The 19574-nt window shown below is 38.4% G+C and overlaps 1 protein-coding gene across 9 annotated transcripts in view; it reads right to left on the reverse strand.

Moving 5' to 3' along the window:
- Positions 1–679: 679 nt before the first annotated feature.
- The window catches only part of TSGA10 (testis specific 10), a 204421-nt gene continuing 185526 nt past the window's right edge, over positions 680–19574 (reverse strand). For 6 of the 9 annotated variants that reach the window (XM_064371407.1, XM_064371404.1, XM_064371405.1 and 3 more), the window contains one exon: positions 4102–4315. In XM_064371407.1, coding sequence (XP_064227477.1) covers positions 4291–4315 — 25 coding nt within the window. In that variant the 3' untranslated portion in view covers positions 4102–4290. Of the gene's footprint in view, positions 4316–19574 lie in introns of all 9 variants that reach the window. The other 3 variants (XM_064371406.1, XM_064371411.1, XM_064371410.1) reach the window with 2 other exon arrangements.

Consider the following 19574-nt stretch of genomic DNA (forward strand, 5'->3'; position numbering starts at 1 on the left):
GCAACAAGATCAAAAGTCGGTTCTTACAAAGTATCAATGAAATTGGCATAATTGTAGCTTGACCCCATTGTCTTCAGAGAAATTAACTGATCACACCATAGTTATAACTCTTCTTAAAATGAGCATTTTACTTCTACTTTAATAAGCCATAGCATTAACTTTTTTGGCATTAATTTTTAAGGAGTCACATTTGTACTGGCTTTTATTAACTTGTCATCTCTTGGAATATCTAGGTCATTTTTCCCTTTGAATGTTAACCTCTGTTACTTACTTGAGGATGAGCTATCTAAGCAAAAATAAGTTTAAATATTGTATCTTTATTTAAAGCAAAAAGGAATCACATTTATGTATATTTATAGGTGTGTGTATATATATACATAGAAACACACAGTGTGTATATGTAATTAGATATGTATTTCTGCTGTTAGCTATAATTATTAGTCATCTTAGTCTTCCAAAAGCTCCTTATCTCATATGCATGGGGACTGTCCCCTCAGGTTCCCCTAACCAGCCTCTTGTACTCTCCACTTTTGCAAATGCAAAGGACTCTGGGCTGCAACTGGGACCCAGTGCCCGCTTTCTTCTCAGTTGGCCTCAAAATTCCTGGATTATATCTGAAAATGTTAAACAAAATGCTTCCAATCTGGAGAGAGCATGTACTGATTTTGAGAGGGCCACATTAATTTCATGGTATAATTTATTTAGTTATTTAATTTATACAGAAGAGTACATACAGATTCAGTAATAATAGACCAAACCATTACACCATAAGAAAATTCACTGAAGGAAATGATGAGTAGACTATTAAAAAAGTAGGGATATGAAGAAAATGTCAATCCATATTAAAACAGCACATTACAGTCTGACTTACTTCTCAGCATATCTGAGTTTCAGCATTGTATCATTTTAACGATGATATCATTTCAGGAAATAATATATCACATGCTGTGCTTACAAGTATCAATCCGGATAAACCTCCCTTACTCAACAAATGCTGTGGTACTGAGCCAAGAAATATAGACAACCACAGTAAAGAGATAATACTAATATGTAAGAATTTTGCTCAAAATCATTGGCTTTCTACTGTGAGAGATTTTATTTTATAAGGCTGCATGCTTTACAAAAGAGCAAACCGAGATTCACTCACTTGTTTCTGAAGTTACCGCCATACCTAGCACACAAAGGTACATAATTCACTTCAGTAACAGAGTAGAAAAGACCATTTATAGTAATGCAAGAAACCAAAGTAATGCTACAAAACCAGAAAATAGATAAGTGTGTTAGAGGAGCCATCCTATGATCCTAGGGAATCAAAGCAAGCAGCGTAATAAAAATGCACAAACTCTACCAGGAAAAAAAAAAAAACAGCTGGGCACAGGGGCTCACACCTGCACTTTGAGAGGCTGAGGTAGGAGGACTGCTTGAACCTAGGAGTTTGAGACCAGCCTGAGTGACATAGCAAGACCCCATCTGTACAAAAATTTTTAAAAATTAGCTGAGCGTAGTGGCATGCACCAGGAGGCTGAGGAGGGAAGACAGCTTGAGCCCGGGAGGTCAAGGCTACAGTGAGCCATGATCGCACCACTGCACTTCAGCCTGGGTGACACAGTGAGACCCTGTCGCAAAAAAATAATTAAAAAGAACATTGAAATGCACTTGAAAGGGACGAGTATAAAATAATTTGATAGAGTAGTATAATAATCATATATTTAAATTAGGTTCACAAAACTCAGAGCGATTTGTTGTCTTCAGAATTGGGTCACAAACTCATACTTATTACACAAGAAATGCAACTTTAAGCAGAGCCTTTAGGGAGCTAAGGAGACTCCATTAAAGACCATACAAGCATTTATAAGAAAATAGGAAGACAGGAAAGAGAAAAGTAGCAGATTCTTATGATAGTGTCATTGTAAAATATTAATATATTTCAAGTACCTGAATTCATCATTTCAAATAATTTTTGAAGAAATAACTGTTTAGGAATCATAATTGACTTCAAATCCAGTAGCTTCCACTCATACTCCTTTTTTCTTCTTTTACTGTTCCAGGGTGAATCACTTATAATCACTGTAGCCAATATTTGTAGAGTGTCAGCTGGAAATTTTCTTTATATCATTAACACTTTCAGTTGATTCCAATCTAAGTTTTTAGTAGCTGATATTATTATCAGAACATATTTAATTAATTCATTATGCCCGCTGGTTGCTAAACTTTAATAGGGGAGAGGAACTCTAACAGTAATATACTAAAGATCGAAAAGATAACACCTGCTTCTTTTGAAACTATAGCTTATGAACTTCAGAATGGATCCTCATGTAATTCCCTGATCCTACTTCCAACAGAAAGTTGTGTGATGTCTCAGATAAACCAAAGAAAAGACAGAGTTCTGGTGGTGCTTGGAATTTCAAAATAGGATTTATATACAACAAATTTTAGATTTAAATTACTCAGAGGGTTAACAATTCTTTTTTCACAAACACCCTTACTTTAGCAGGGGTAGGTGTTTTATATTAAACATGATCTTTGAAAGCTGAGAACTCTTTTTCAGGAGAGTTCCCTGTCATCCAAGGAAGAATATGTTTGGTATAGTTTCATATATTGTGTTTACATTAGGCAATCTCTACCATAGCGACAGGCTATTAAATATTTATATCAAGCAATTAGAATCTCATTTAATACAACAAATGTTCTTGAATATTACCAAAACAAAAATAGTTTCTTTGAAATTTTAACATAGAATGCAGATGTTTTCTCCTTCCTTTAGATAATGATGGCCCCTTTATACTTACCATATAATTGTCCCTTTAAATGTTCTGTAATTAATGGTACAAGGCAAGTACAGCATACTTTTAGTCAAACATGGAAATATTGTATTACATACTTCATTCCTGCTTCTCTCATGCTCCCTTCCCACATACTGCCCTCCACACATAACATGTGTTAAGTGCATATGACAGTAACACTCAGCTCTTTGTCAGCTCTTCTAGGTGAATAAAGTTAACGTGATGACCTCATGCTAAGGTCATTGAGTCACCTAACAAAGATACATTTTTCATGTTCATCAACATCTTATATAGCAAGGACCATTTTTTTGCATATTATTTTTTAAAATACTTATAAAAGAGTATTTTACTTTAAAATATTAATTTTTAACCAACCCTTAATGTCTTAAACTAGATGAACAAACCTGAAGGCTTTAAAAAATCAAACTAAAATGAATATATAGAATGAAATTATGGCAAAATATCAGTGTGCTAGTGATTAAACAAAACCTAAATCAGAACACTTTCCTACATCACTATAGTCATATTGAAAAGTGACTGCATAAAATGAGAAACTGTCTACATCATATGAATACTATTAATGACAAGCATTTTTTTATTAAAATGGCAAGAATACAAATAGCTTAAATCAGTAAAATACAGTAGTATTCAGGCTCTAATATGAACATTACATCAAAGCCTATGGATAGATAAGGTAAAACATTTAGGAAATTGGGGGAGGAAGGAAACATCACTTGTCTTGTTACTCCAGATTACAGACACCTGCCACAGACGATAAAATAAAATGGCAATTAAGTTGATTGTAGTACTTTAAGGAAAACTTACTAAAAATACAGATTTTAAAAAAAACCTTACATTCTTGACAGATATATCATCACCTACCTTTCTAAAAATAGTAGTAGTAAACACAATTGTGGAAAATGTATGTTACTTAGTCTTCGAGTGGTACAATACTATAGATTTTAAAACCCTGACAACACTCCTACTTTCTGCTGCTTCGATATCAGATTATGGCATGAAATTTGTGTAAGGTTGGTTCCAAAATGGAATATCAGATCCCAGGCCAGTATCAGTAAATTGTACCCATTTTGGCACAAATTTTCCAGCCATGAAAGCACAAATCACAAAGAAAAATATTAACTAACTAATTATTTGAGATACCAAGAAAGGAAAGGAAATCAGTTTTGTAAAAACACTTTGCCCTGTTTTAATAAGTTTCTTTATTTACTCCGGATAGTGAACATAACAGTGTTCAATAGTGAAGTAAGCAGATTTTACTTACACTCACTATTACTGCATGGATAGAAAGAGCCATATGCATTTTTGTTTTTATAATTTATCTCAGATCACTGCAACATGGCACATCAGAACAGAGATTCAGACACACAAAGTTAATAAATACATTTAACATCACCAAGCATTTAAAAGATAAATGCAATCATGTAGCAAAAAAAAATCAGTTTGTAACTTTGACCTTTCTCAGGGATGTGAAGAATCATTTCACATGTCAGAAATCTCTGTAGCAAAGATTCCTATAAGAGAACAAATTACACTGATTAATATTTTCAATTCAACTTTTTCAACGTGTGTGTAACAAATGTATTCTCATAAGTGTATCACTTTTGCTAAATGTAAGAGTTTTATTCAGTTTCTATGAAGGAAAACAAAAAACAATGTATTTTTTTCACTCAGTTTTCACAAACTGTGGTATATTCATACTATAGAATACTATTCAATAATTAAAAGGGATGAACTATTGATACTTACAGCAGCTTAGACAGATCTCATGGGCATTAGGCTGAATAAGAAAAGTCAATCACAAAAAGTTACCTCAAAATGACAGAATTATAGAGATGGAGAAGAAAGTAGTGTTTCCCAGGGGACAGGGAGATGAAGAAGTGTCGGCCTACAACTATAAACAGGCATAATGAGGGAGCAAATTCTTTGGTGCTGATGGAACAGTTCTGCATCTTTATCATACTGGTGCTGTGTGTGGAGTGTAAAAAAATGTACACATACAAACATTGTATACAGTGCATCTAAAAACTAGTGAAATCTGAATAAGGCCTATAGACTAGTTAATCACATTGTGCCAATGTCAATATCCCAGTTTGCAAGACATTTCATCATAGAAATTGGGGTAAGGATATGTGGAACTGTCTGTACTATTTTTGCAACTACTTATAAGACTATAGTCATTTTATTTTTCATTTTTTAATTATTATTATTTTTTGAGACAGAGTCACTCTGTCACCCAGGCTGGAGTTCAATGGTGCAATCTCAGCTTGCTGCATCTTCTGCCTCCTGGGTTCAAGCATATCTCATGCCTCACCCTCCTGAGTAGTTGGGATTACAGGTATACACCACTACGCCCAGCTTATTTCTGCATTTTTAGTACAGATGGGGTTTTACCATGTTGGCCAGGCTGGTCTCAAACTCCTGGCCTCAAATGATCCACCTGCCTCAGCCTCCCAAAGTGCTGGGATTACAATCAGGAGCCACTGCATCCGGCCATGACATAATCATTTTTTTAAAGTACATGTGGTACATCTACATTATGGAATACCACTCAGCAGTTAAAAGGAATATGTGACAACTACTAATACATGCAACAACCTGGATAAATCTGAAATATATTGTGCTGGGTAAAGTCAACCACTAGAGGCTGCATACTGTATGATTCTATTTATATGACAACTTGGGAAAGGCAAAACTAGAGGGATGGGGAACAGAGCAGTGGTTAGAGGAAAGTAAATTCAGGGTGATATCTGTTGTCTAGATAATCAGTGGCAGTCAAAGGACACCATTTGAAACTGACAGTAAAAGGTTAAGTAAGAAGAAAGGTGATAAGAGCACTGTTAAAAGTATTAATAGAAAGATAACAACTAAAATAAAATAAAATCAAAGAAGGCTGACCAAATGAAGAAATACAACAAATATCACATAGTACAGATAGTAATTATAACTGGGTTGAGACCATTACTATTGATGTGACGTAACAGTCATATCAATAACATAAAAGATTTTAACTCATCTATTTTATTTATACTATTCTATTTTTGAGACAGGGTCTCACCCTGTTGCCCAGGCTAGAGTGCAGTGGCACAACCATGGCTCACTGCAGCCACGACCTTCCAGGCTTAGGTGATCCTCTCACCTCAGCCTACCAAGTAGCTGGAAATACAGGCACATGCCACCACATCTGGCCAATTTTTTTTTTTTTTTTGTAGAGATGGGGTTTCACCATTATCCAGGCTGGTCTCTTACTCCTGGGCTCAAGCGATCTGTCTGCCTCAGCCTCTCAAAGTGCTAGAATTACAGGAGTAAGCAACCATGCCCAGTATAACTCACCTATTTTTAAAAAAGATTTTCAAAATGGCTGGGTGCGGTGGCTCATGCCTGTAATCCCAGCACTTTGGGAGGCTGATACAGGTGGATCACCTGAAGTCAGGAATTCAAGACCAGCCTGATCAACATGGTAAAACCCCATCTCTACTAAAAATAGAAAAACTAGGCTGGGCATGGTGGCTCACGCCTGTAATCCCAGTACTTTGGGAGGCTCAGGCAGGTGGATCACCTGAGGTCTGGAGTTCAAGACCACTCTGCCCAACATGGAGAAACCCTGTCTCTACTAAAAATACAAAAATTAGCTGGATATGGTGATGGGCACCTCTAATCCCAGCTACCTGGTAGTCTGAGGCAGGAGAATCACTTGAACTTGGGAGGCAGAGGTTGCAGTGAGCCAAGATCACACCATTGCACTCCAGTCTGGGCAACAAGAATGAAACTCTGACTCAAAAAAAAAAAAAAATCACAGTGACTCATGAAGCAAAACTCAAATCCGCACTGTATATAAGAGATATACTTAAAATGTAGTTACTCAAAAAAGCTAAAAATAAAAATATTTACAAGGTAAATAGAAACAATAAGAAAATAGAAGTTGCAATTCTAATACCAAAGTAGAGTCAAGCAAAAGAAATACATCTAAATGCATCTGAAAAGGATATGTTATAAAAGCCACATTCCATGATGAAGAGTGACAGTTCAGAATATCAATGCAACAAATAAAACAGCAAACCATCTATATAAAGCAAAATTTAGAGGATATGCAAAAATAAATGAAAACATACTAATAACAGGAGACTTTAGAACACCACTGTTAATATAAAACAGGTCAGATACCTTCTTCATGAAATAGAAAAAACCACCTTAAACTTCATATGGAACCAAAAAAGAGACCACATAGCCAAGACAATCCTAAGCAAAAAGAACAAAGCTGGAAGCATCATGCTACCTGACTTCAAACTATACTACAAGCCTACAGTAATCAAAACAGCATGGTACTGGTACCAAAATAGAGATACAGATCAATGGAACAGAACAGAGGCCTCAGAAGTAATGCGATATGTCTACAACCATCTGATCTCTGACAAACCTGACAAAAAACAAGCAATGGGGAAAGGATTCCCTGTTTAATAAATGGTGTTGGGAAAACTGGCTAGCCATGTGCAGAAAGTTGAAACTGGACCCCTTCTTTACACCTTATACAAAAATTAACTCCAGATGGATTAAAGATTTAAACATAAGACCTAACCCCATAAAAACCCTAGAAGAAAACCTAGGCAATACCACTCAGGACATAGGCATAGGCAAGGACCAAAAGTAAGGGCAACAAAAGCCAAAATAAACAAATGGGATCTAATTAAACTAAAGAGCTTCCACACAGCAAAAGAAACAATCATCAGAGTGAAGTGGCAACCAACAGAATGGGAAAAAATTTTTATAAGCTACCCATCTGACAAAAGGCTAATATCCAGAATTTACAAAGAACTAAAACAAATTTACAAGAAAAAAATAACCCCATCAAAAAGTGGGTGAAGGATATGAACAGACACTTTGCAAAAGAAGACATTTATGCGGTCAACAAACATATGAAAAAATGCTTATCATCACTGGTCATTAGAGAAATGCAAATCAAAACCACATTGAGATACCAGCTCATGCCAGTTAGAATGGTGATCATTAAAAAATCTGGAGACAACAGATGCTGGAGAGGATGTGGAGAAACAGGAACACTTTTACACTGTTGGTGTGAGTGTAAATTAGTTCAACTGTTGTGGAAGACAGTGTGGCAATTCCTCAAGGATCTAGAAATAGAAATACCACTTGACCCAGCGATTTCATTACTGGGTATATACCCAAAGGATTATAAATCATTCTATTGTAAAGACACATGCACATGTATGTTCACTGTGGCACTGTTTACAATAGCAAAGATTTGGAACTAAGCCAAATGCCCATCAATGATAGACTAGGTAAAGAAAATGTGGCACATATACACCATGGAATACTATGCAACCATAAAAAAGGATGAGTTCATGTCCTTTGCAGGGACATGGATGAAGCTGGAAACCATCATTCTCAGCAAACTAAGAACAGAAAACCAAACACCACATGTTCTCACTCATAAGTGGATGTTGAACAAAGGGAACACATGGACACCCAGGAGGGGAACATCACACACTAGAGTTTGTTGGGGGGTAAGGGGCCAGGGGAGGGATAGCAGGGAGTGAGGAGAATGGGGAAGGATAACAATAGAAGAAATATCTAATGTTGACGACGGGAGGATGGAGGCAGCAAACCACAATGGCATGTGTATACCTATGTAACAATCCTTCATGATCTGCACATGTACCCCAGAACTTAAAGTATAATAATAAAAAAAAGGTCAGATAAACAATATTAAACAATGATATAAAAGTTCTATAAAAAAAAAGTGGAGGTATTTACACCACAAAAATTGGCAAGTGCTACAGACCAGGGCTTCCCCCTCCTCTCCTTTGGGAAGCCAGTTTACCAGCACACCACTGAGCTAGCCTTACAGAATTAAAAATACCACAAAGCCTCTATAATTAAATAGTGTGGGACTACACATGAACAGACAGATCAATGGAATAGAAATAGAAAGTCCAAAAAGAGATCTGAATGACTGGGACAAAGAGTCTTTTAAATCAATGATCTTGGAACAACTTGAAAGTTGGAATAAGATAAAATTAGATCAATTTCTCAAACCATACATAAAATAAACTTCAAATGAATCAGATATCTAAATGTTAAAAATAAAACTATACAAGTACTAAAAGAAAACATTCCTCTACTAGCTGGGTAGAGAGAAAGATTTGCTAACTATGAATAGAAATCCAGATGCATTAAAGGAAAAGGTTTAAAGTCTGACTACACAAAAATAAAAACTCTTCATACAGTAAAAATAAAAGACAAATGTCAAAAAAAGTGAGAAAATATTTGTAGCATATATCACCAATGAAGAGCTAATTTCTCAAATTTACTAAAAAAATTTTTTAACAAAAAGATCAAAAGCCCATTAGAAAATAGGCAGAAGAAATGAATAGATAATTCAGAAAGAGAGATATAACAATAGCCCTTAAACCTATGAAAAGATATTCAACTTTACTCATAATAGGAGAAATGCAAATTAAAACTACAGTGAAATACAATTTCTCATCCTCTGTAGTGGCACAAATTCAAAAGCTTGACAGTGTGTTCTGTTAGTCAGGCAGCTGTGGGGAAACAGTACTTTCACACATTGCTGAAGGGATTGCAGAATGGAGGGGAATGTGGCACTGTCCAACAAAACTACATGTGTATTTACCCATTGATCCAGCAATCCCACTTCTAGGAATTCATTCTGAAGATACTCCAACAACACGAAAATACATATGTACAAGATTATTCATTACAGCCTTGTTTGTATTTGCAAATTATTGGAAACTACCTAAATGTCCAAGTTCGGGAGGTGGGTTACATAACTACAGTACATCCATATACTGGAGTAGTATGCACCTAAAAAAAAGGAATAAGGAGAATCTCTATGAATCAGTATGAAGAGATTTCCAGGAGATAGTGTTAAGTGAGAAAAGCAAACTACAAAGAAGCATGCTACTTTTTGCATAAACAGAAAAAAGACATATATTCTGTGTATCATTAGCATAAAACCACAAAGAAAGAGGGTGGAGGCATGAGTGATGGGATGGAAGACATAAAGAGAAAGTGACACTTCTCTAAGCATTAGCTTTTGCAGAGTTTTGACCTTGAAAAGCATACTAACCTACATATTCAAAAATAAAATTAAGTTGGAAAAAAAACTAGGAAGTGGAAAAATGAAAAATGAAAGCAAATTGAAACAAATGAATCCAATGTTATTTCAAATGAATACTATGACCAAAGTAAAAATGGAAAAAATTAATCCAAGTAAGTTACAAACTCAATATTTAACTATATGCCCTTAAGATTTAGAAAAGGTAGCGTAACAGTGTAAGAAGGAAGAACTGCGGATTCTGCACTTTTAAAAAGTTGGCCTGTTTACTGTGGTGACATTGGTGAAGAAATTTCGAAACTACTGTAGATGCATTCTGGGATTGAGCAAATTAGTAACTACATTGATATTGTTGAGTAAACATGTTAATGTTGAGCCAGGGTTCTCACTATAGAAGAAAGAACATATATATAAGGAATGGAAGAAAGCATGCATGAAACCTGTGGGCATCATTTGGAACTGAAGTTTTGGTTACATTTTTAAATGTGCCTCTATGAGTGTGTGAGACTGTGTGTGCAAGTGTGTGTGTCTGTGCAGTGAGGGAGAAGAGAGATGCAAGTGTGTGAGCACATGAGCCACCACATGTGTATATAAGAAAACAAATGGGGTAAAATTTTTAAAATAGTGAGTATGGGTAAAAGGCATGTAGATGGTCTTTGTATTCTTATCTTTGTAACTTTTTGTAAGGTTGAAATTGTTTCTAAATAAAAAGTTTTTTATGAAATTTGTGACATATAGAAATAGATCTAAAATATTTTCCTCTGAAAAACTAGCCAATTACTTTCCTAGAACATATAAATTTTATGGTGCTATAATAACCAACATTTTGTAATTAAATGAAAGCAGTTTATGTTGTAGAAATAAAGAGAAAATCAAACTTTTAAAATCCAATTTATGGGGCAGAGAGGAGAGGGGGCTAATGTGCAGCTCCATGTGGAAGGACAGAACAGTGTTAGAGACTGTAGGAATTTACCAGGAAAACCAAAAGAATTCACAGATCCTTTGAAAGAAGTGGTATGCTGCTGCCAATTCCATGAAACAGGTGAAAAACTGTGAGTTCTCAAACTGTGAGAGCGAAGAAAACCTACCTCCGAACACAGGTCCCCACTAGGGAATCTGAAAATCCAGGTCACGGGAGAAAAACTGAATCTTACCTAGAGATGAAAGGGATTTATGGAGTCACGCAAAATATAAAAGTAGAAGTGGAAGCAGGAAGTGCCTTGCATGCACTCCCAGTCTCCAGCTCAAGCCCAGGGAAGCCAGCAATGACTATCTCACAGGGGTCCTTGGGAAGGCAGCCAGTGAAATTGGGAGGTGTCAGAGAGTGAAAGAAGCTCCCAACTGAAATTGATAGTGGTTTTGACTAGGCACAAATTTCCTTGAGCAGAGTGCAGGAGATGACCGTAAGCCACTGCAGATAGGAGCCAGAGCAGGAATAGCTAGACAAGGAAGGTTCAAATGCGTGCTTGCTTTTTCAGCAGGGTAGCTCATGGCCTGGGGTAAAATCTGAGCAAGGCACTGCAGGAGTGAGGCCAGCCTCACCAACTGCATGGGAGTTGGGTGAGGCCTCTTGCTACTGGCTATCCCCCACTTCTCTGAACTATATGATTCAGTAGAGGTGGCCAAGATCCCCTCTGTAACATAACCCCATTGGCCTGAGAACAATCTCTCATCCCCCAAGGTGACTGTGGCAAGCCTTGCCCAAGGAGAGTCTAAGCCCAGACCCACCTAACACTGCCCCCAACTAGTATTACATTTTCCTACCCACCCTGGTTGCCGAACACAAAACATAGAAACTCTTGGAAGCTTTATGGCCTTGCCCATCCCTTGAGAAACCAAAATATTTACCCTGGCCATCTTAGGGCAAGCTTAGAGCCCCCTACTACTACCACAGCTGGTGATCTCTTAAAAGCACCACCTCCTGGCTGGAGGCCAATCAACACAGGCCATTACGACAACTCATGACAGAATAACCCTGATCTCAGGAAGAAGACAATGCCTAATTACACTGCCTGCAAGGTCCTGGCTAACCAGAGGTCCTGAGTCTGTTTACATGACAACTTCATCACTAGCATAACCAGCATTCAAGAAAGCCAGTGCACTAAACAGCTACAACCAAGGACTCTCACAGTCGGTGTCACTTTCCCATCACCTCTATTAGAGCAGGTACTGGTATCCATGCTGGGAGGCCTGAGGACAGATCACATCACAGGAATCTTTGCAGACATTTCCCCAGCACCAGCCTGGAGCCTGGTAGCTCCGCTGGGTGGCAAGATTCAGAAGAGCAATAACAATTTACTGCAGTGAGGTGCAGTCTGGCTCTCACGAAGCCCCATCCCTAGGAAAACGGGGAGAACACCACATCAAGAGATCACTCCATGGGACACTACTTAAAGACATTTTTAAAATACAGGGTTATGGATGAAAAAATCTCTAGAGAAATAGATAACATGAATAAAAAGCAATAATAACTTCTGGAAATGAAATACACACTTAGAGAAATACAAAATGCAGTGGAAAGTTTCAACAGACTAGAACAAGTAGAAGAAAGAACTTCAGAGCTTGAAGACAAGTCTTCTTTTTTTTTTTTTTTGAGATGGAGTCTTGCTCTATTGCCCAGGTTGGAGTACACTGGCATGATCTCGGCTCAGTGCAACCTCTGCTACCCAGGTTCAAGCAATTCTCCTGCCTCAGCCTCTCAAGTAGCTGAGGTTACAGGCACATGCCACCACACCTGGATAATTTTTGTATTTTTAGTAGAGACAAGGTTTTGCCATGTTGGCCAGGCTGGTCTTGAACTCCTGACTTCAAGTGATCCACTCACCTCGGCCTCCCAAAGTGCTGGATCACAGGCGTGAGCCACTATGCCCAGCCAAAGACAAGTCTTTAGAATTAGCCCAATCAGGCTGGGTGTGGTGGCTCATGCCTGTAACCCCAGCACTTTGGGAGGTCGAGGTGGGTGGATCACAAGGTCAGGAGTTCAAGACCAGCCTGACCAACATGGTGAAACCCTGTTTTTAGTAAAAGTACAAAAAATTAGCCAGGGTAGTGGCGCATGCCTGTAGTCCCAGCTACTTGGGAGACTCAGGTAGGAGAATCACTTGAACCAGGGAGGCAGAGGTTGTAGTGAGCTGAGATTGTGTCATCGTACTTCAGCCTGGGCAACAGAGCAATGCTCTGTCTCAAAATAAATAAATGAATAAATAAAAACAAAAAACCAGTCCAATCAGACAAAGACAAATAAAAAAGAATTTAAAAAAATAAACCCTCCAAGAAATTTGAGATTATGTTAAATGGCCAAACCTAAGAACAATTGGTTTTCCTGAGGAAGAAGAGAAATCTAAAAGTTTAAAAACTTATTTGAGGGAATAATTGAGGAAAACCTCTCTGACCTTGCTAGAGATCTAGACATCCAAACACAAGAAGCTGAAAGAACACCTGGGAAATTCATTGCAATAAGATCATCCCCTAGGCACACAGTCATCAGGATATCTAAAATCAAGATGAAGGAAAGAATCTTAAGACTTATGAGACAAAAGCATCAAATAACCTATAAAGGAAAATCTACCACATTAGTGACAGATTTCTCAGCAGAAACCCTACAGCCAGAAGAAATTGGGGTCCCATCTTTAGCCTCTTGAAACAAAATAATTGTCAGCCAAGAATTTTGTATCCAGCAAAACTAAGCTACATAAATGAAGGAAAGATCAAGTCATTTTCAGACAAACAAATGCTGAGAGAATTTGCCACTACTAAGCCAGCACTACAAGAAATGTTTAAAGGAGCTCTAAGTCTTGAAACAAAACCTTAAAATACATCAAAATAGAAGCTCCTTACAACATAAATCTCACAGGGCCCATAAAACAATAACACAATGGGGAAAAAAACCCACTAAAACAAGGTATTAAGGCAACAACTAATGTGATAAATAGAACAGCACCTAACATCATTTTTTGTTGTTGCTATTGCTCTTTTTGAGACAGTCTCACTCTGTCACCCAGGCTGGAGTGCAGTGGTGCAATCTTGACTCACTGTGACCTCCACCTCCCGAGTTCAAGAGATTCTCCTGCCTCAGCCTCCTGAGTAGCTAGAACTACAGGTGTGTGCCACCACACTTGGCTAATTTTTTGTATTTTTAGTAGAGATGGGGTTTCACTGTGTTAGCCAGGATGGTCTTGATCTCCTGACCTTCTGCCCGCCTAGGCCTCCCAAAACGCTGGGATTACAGGCATGAGCCACTGTGTCTGGCCTTACCCAACATCTTAATACTGATGTTGAACGTTCCACTTAAAATGTTCCACTTAAAAGATACAGAATGGCAGAAGGAATAAAAATTCACTGACTAAGTATCTGCTATCTTCAAGAGACTCACCTAACACCATAAGGACTCACATAAACTTAAGGTTAAGAGATGGAAAAAGATACTCCATGCAAATGGAAAGTCAGCAAGAGTAGCTATTCTTATATCAGACAAAACAGACTTTTTTTTTTTTTTTGAGACAGAGTTTTGCTCTTGTTACCCAGGCTGGAGTGTAATGGCTCGATTTCGGCTCACTGCAACCTCCGCCTCCTGGGTTCAAGCAATTCTCCTGCCTCAGCCTCCTGAGTAGCTGGGATTACAGGCACATGCCACCATGCCCAGCTAATTTTTTGTATTTTTAGTAAAGATGGGGTTTCACCATGTTGACCAGGATGGTCTCAATCTCTTGACTCGTGATCCACCCGCCTCGGCCTCCCAAAGTGCTGGGATTACAGGTGTGAGCCACTGTGCCCAGCCAACAATTACTATTAGACCTAAGAAATGAGACAGGCAGCAACACAGTAATAGTGGGGGACTTCAATACTCCACTGACAGTACTAGACAGGTCATCAATACAGGGAGTCAACAAAGAAACAATGAACTTAAACTACACCGTAGAATAAATGGACTTAACAGGTATCTACAGAACATTCTACCCAACAACTGCAGAATATACATTCTTTTATTCAGCACATGGAACAATCTCCAAGATAGAATATATGATAGGACACAAAACACATCTCAATAAATTTAAGAAAGTCAGATTTATATGAAGTATCTTCAAACTACAGTGGAATAAAACTGGAAATTACCTCCAAAAGAAACCCTCAAAACTATAAAAATACATGGGTCTGCTCTTGAGGCTGGGTGTGGTGGTTCATGCCTGAAATCCCAGCACTTTGGAGGCAAAGACTGGCAGATCACTGGAGGTCAGAAGTTCAAAATTAGCCTGGCCAACATGTTGAAACTCTGTCTCTACTAAAAATACAAAAATTAAGAGTGGGTGCCGTGCCTCAAGCCTGTAATTCCTGCACTTTGAGAAGCCCAGACCTCAGGTAGGCGGATCACCTGAGGTCAGGAGTTCAAGACCAGCCTGGTCAACATGGTGAAACCCTATCTTTACTACAAATACAAAAGCAACTAGCTGGGCATGGTAGAGCACATCTATAATCCCAGCTACTTGGGAGCCTGAAGCACAAGAATCACTTGAACCTGGGAGGTGGAGGTTGCAGTGAACCAAGACTGTGCCATTGCACTCCAGTCTGGGCAACACAGCAAGACCCCATCTCAAAAAGAAAAAATAAGCCTGGCATTGCAGCACATGCCTGTATTCCCAGCTACTTGGGAGGCTGAGGCAGGAGAATCATTTGAACCCAGAGGGCAGAGGTTGCAGTGAGCCAATATCATGCCACTGTACTCCATCTCAAATCATCATCATCATCATCATCATCATCATCACCTGATCTTGAATGATCTTTGGGTCCACAATGGAATCAAGATGGAAATTTAAAACTTCTTTGAACCGAGATATAATAGTAAAACAACTTATCAAAACCTCTGGGATACAGCAAAAGTGGTGCTAAGAGAAAAGTTTGTAACATTAAATGCCTGCATCATAAGGTTTAAACCGGCACAAATAAAGAACCTAAGGTCACACCTCAAGGAATTAGAGAAACAATAACAAATGAAACCTAAACCCAGCAGAAGAAAAGAAATAACAAAGATCAGAGCGGAACTAAATAAAAATGAAACCAAAAATTACAAAAGATAAATCAACCAAAAAGCTGGTTATTTGAAAAGATAAACAAAATTGATAGACCACTAGTGAGATTAACCAAGAAGAGAGAAGATCCAAATAAGCTCAATGAGAAATGAAATGGGAGATATTACAACCAATACCACAGAAATACAAAAGATCATTTAAGGCTACTATGAACACTTTTACACATACAACCTGGAAAATCTAGAGGAGATGGATAAATTCTTGGAAATATACAACCCTCCCAGATTAAATCAGGAAGACATAGAAACTCTGAACAGATCAGTAAGAAATAGAGAGATTAAAACAGTAATAAAAAAAAACTGCCAACAAAAGAAGTTCATGACCAGATGGATTCACAGCTGAATTCCATCAGACATTCAAAGAAGAATTGGTACCAATCCTATAGAACACTATTCCACAAGTAAAAGAAAGAGGGAATCCTCCCTAAATAATCCTATGAAGCCAGTATGACCCTAATTCCAAAGCTAGGAAAGGACATAAAAAAGGAAAACTATAGACCAATATCCCTAATGAACACAGATGCAAAAATCCTCAACATAATACTTGCTAACTGAAACTAACAGCATATCAAAAAGATAATACACCATGATCAAGTGAGTTGCATACCAGGTATGCAGTGATGATTTAACATATGCAAGTCAATAAATGTGATTGACCATATAAACAAATTTTTTAAAAAATCATGTGATCATATCAACAGATGCAGAAAAAGCATTTGACAAAATCCAGCATTTCTTTATGGTTAAAACCCTCAGCAAAATTGGCATAGGAGGGACACACACTTCAAAATAATAAAAGCTATCTATGACAAACCCACAGCCAACATTATACTGAATGGGGACAGTTGAAAGCATTCCTCCTGAGAACTGGAACAAGACAAGGATGCCCACTTTTATCGCGTCTATTCAACATAATACCTGAAGTCCTAGCCAGAGCAATCAGACAAGAGAAAGAAGTTAATAGCATTTAAATCAGTAAAGAGGAAGTCAGACTGTCAAGCTTCACTGATAATATGATCATATACCTAGAAAACCCTAAAGACTCATCCAAAAATCTCCCAGATCTGACAAATAAATTCAGTAAAGTTTCAGGATACAAAACTAATGTACACAAATCAGTAGCACTGCTATATACAAATAGCAATCAAGATGAAAAACAAATCAAGAACTCAACTCCTTTTACAACAGCGGAAACAAAACAAAACAAAACAAAAAACTTAGTACTATACTGAACCAGAGTGGTGAAAGAGTTCTACAAGGAAAACTACAAAACACTGCTGAAAGAAGTCATTGATGACACAAACAAATGGAAACACATCCTATGCTCGTGGAGAATCAATACTGTAAAAATGACTATACTGTCAAAAGCAATATAAAAATTCATTGCAGTTCCAATCAAAGTACCAGAATCATCCTTCACAGAACTAGAAAAAACAATCCTAAAATTCATATGGAACCTCAAAAGACCCCACATAGCAAGATTAAGCAAAAAGAACAAATCTGGGGAGAGCTGGCAAGATGGCCAAACAGGAACAGCTCCAGTTTGCAGCTCCCAGCGAGACAGACGCAGACGGTGGGTGATTCCTGTTTCCAAATGAGGCACCTGGTTCATCTCATTGGGACTGGTTGGACAGTGGGTACAGACCATGGAGAGGGAGCTAAGCAGGGTGGGGGTGTCACCCCACTTGGGAAGTGCAAGGGGTTAGGGGATTTACCTTTCCTAGTTAAGGGAAGCCTTGAGAGATTGTACTGGGAGAAACAGTGCATTCTGGCCCAGATATTGTGCTTTTCCTATGGTCTTCACAACTGGCAGACCAGGAGATTCTCTCCAGTGCCTAGCTCAGCGTGTCCCACTCCCACAGAGCCCAGCAAGCTTCTATTCAACATAATATCTTCAGGTATCAAGCTAAGAGCTACTGGCTTGAAATTCTTGCTGCTAGCACAGCAGTCTGAGGTCAACCTGAGACACTCAAATTTGGTGGGGGGAGGGGCATTTGCCATTGCTCAGGCTTGAGTAGGTGGTTTCACTCTCAGTGTAAACAAATCCACCAGGAAGTTTGAAGTGGGCACAATTCCCTGGGACAGAGCACCTGGGGGAAGGGGCAACTGTGGGCACAGCTTCAGCTGACTTAAACATCCCTGGCTGACAACTCTGAAGAGAGCAGTAGTTCTCCCAGCATACTGTTCAAGCTCTGATAAGGGATAGACTGCCTCTTCAAGTAGATCCCTGACCCCTACCCCCCATATATCCAGACTGGGAGACATTTCCCAATAGGGGCCAACAGACACTTCATAGAGGAAGCCCTGGCTGGCATCTGGTGGGTACCCCTCTGGGACAAAGCTTCCAGAGATAGGAACAGGCAGCAATCTTTGTTGTTCTGCAGCCCCTGCTGGTGATACCCAAGCAAACAGGGTCTGGAGTGGACCTCTAGCAAACTCCACCAGACCTGCAGCAGAAGGGTCTGACTGTCAGAAGGAAAACTAACAAACAGAAAGGAATAGTATCAACATCACCAACATCAAAGACCAAAGGAGGATAAATCCACAAAGAGAAATCAGCTCAGAAAGGCTGAAAATTCTAAACACCAGAACGCCTCTTCTTCTCCAAAGGATCACAACTCCTTACCAGCAAGGGAACAAAACTAGACAAAGAATGAATTTGATGAAGTGACAGAGGTAGGCTTCAGGAGGTGGGTAATAACAAATTATTCGGAGCTAAAGGAGCATGTTCTAACCCAAGGCAAGGAAACTAAGAACACTGAAAAAAAATGAGAGGAATTGCTAACTAGAATAACCAGCTTAGAGAAGAACACAAATGACCTGATAGAACTGAAAAACACAGCACAAGAACTTCATGAAGCATAGGCAACTATCAGTAGCCAAATCAATAACTTCATGAAGCACACACAACTATCAATAGCCAAATCAATCAAGCAGAAGAAAAGATACCAGAGATTGAAAATCAACTCAATGAAATAAAGGAAGAAAACAAGTTTAGAGAAAAACAGAGGTGAAAAGAAACGAACAAAGTCTCCAAGAAATATGGGACTATGTGAAAAGGCCAAATCTACATTTGATTGGTGTAGCTGAAAGTGACAAGGAGAATGAAACCAAACTGGAAAACATTCTTCAGAATATTATCCAGGAGAACTTCCCCAACCTAGCAAATGTTAAGGGCACTCAGAAAGAAAGGTCAGGTTACCCACAAAGGGAAGCCCATCAGACTAACAGCAGATCTCTCTGCAGAAACCCTACAAGCCAGAAGACAGTGGGGGCCAATATTCAACATTCTTAAAGAAAAGAATTTTCAACCAAGAATTTCATATCCAACCAAACTAAGCTTCATAAGTGAGGGAGAAATAAAATCCTTTACACAAGAGCAAATGCTCAGAGATTTTGTCACCACCAGGCCTGCCTTACAAGAGCTCCTGAAGGAAAGCACTAAATATGGAAAGGAACAACCAGTACCAGTCACTGTAAAAACATTCCAAATTGTAAAGACCATTGATGCCATGAAGAAACTTCATCAACTAACAGGCAAAATAGCCAGCTAGCATCATAATAACAGGATCAAATTCACACATAACAATATTAA

This window comes from Aotus nancymaae, unplaced genomic scaffold (genome assembly GCF_030222135.1).
Source record: "Aotus nancymaae isolate 86718 unplaced genomic scaffold, 86718_ANA_hifiasm-v0.15.2.pri h1tg000131l, whole genome shotgun sequence".
In the NCBI taxonomy this organism is placed as follows: domain Eukaryota; kingdom Metazoa; phylum Chordata; class Mammalia; order Primates; family Aotidae; genus Aotus; species Aotus nancymaae.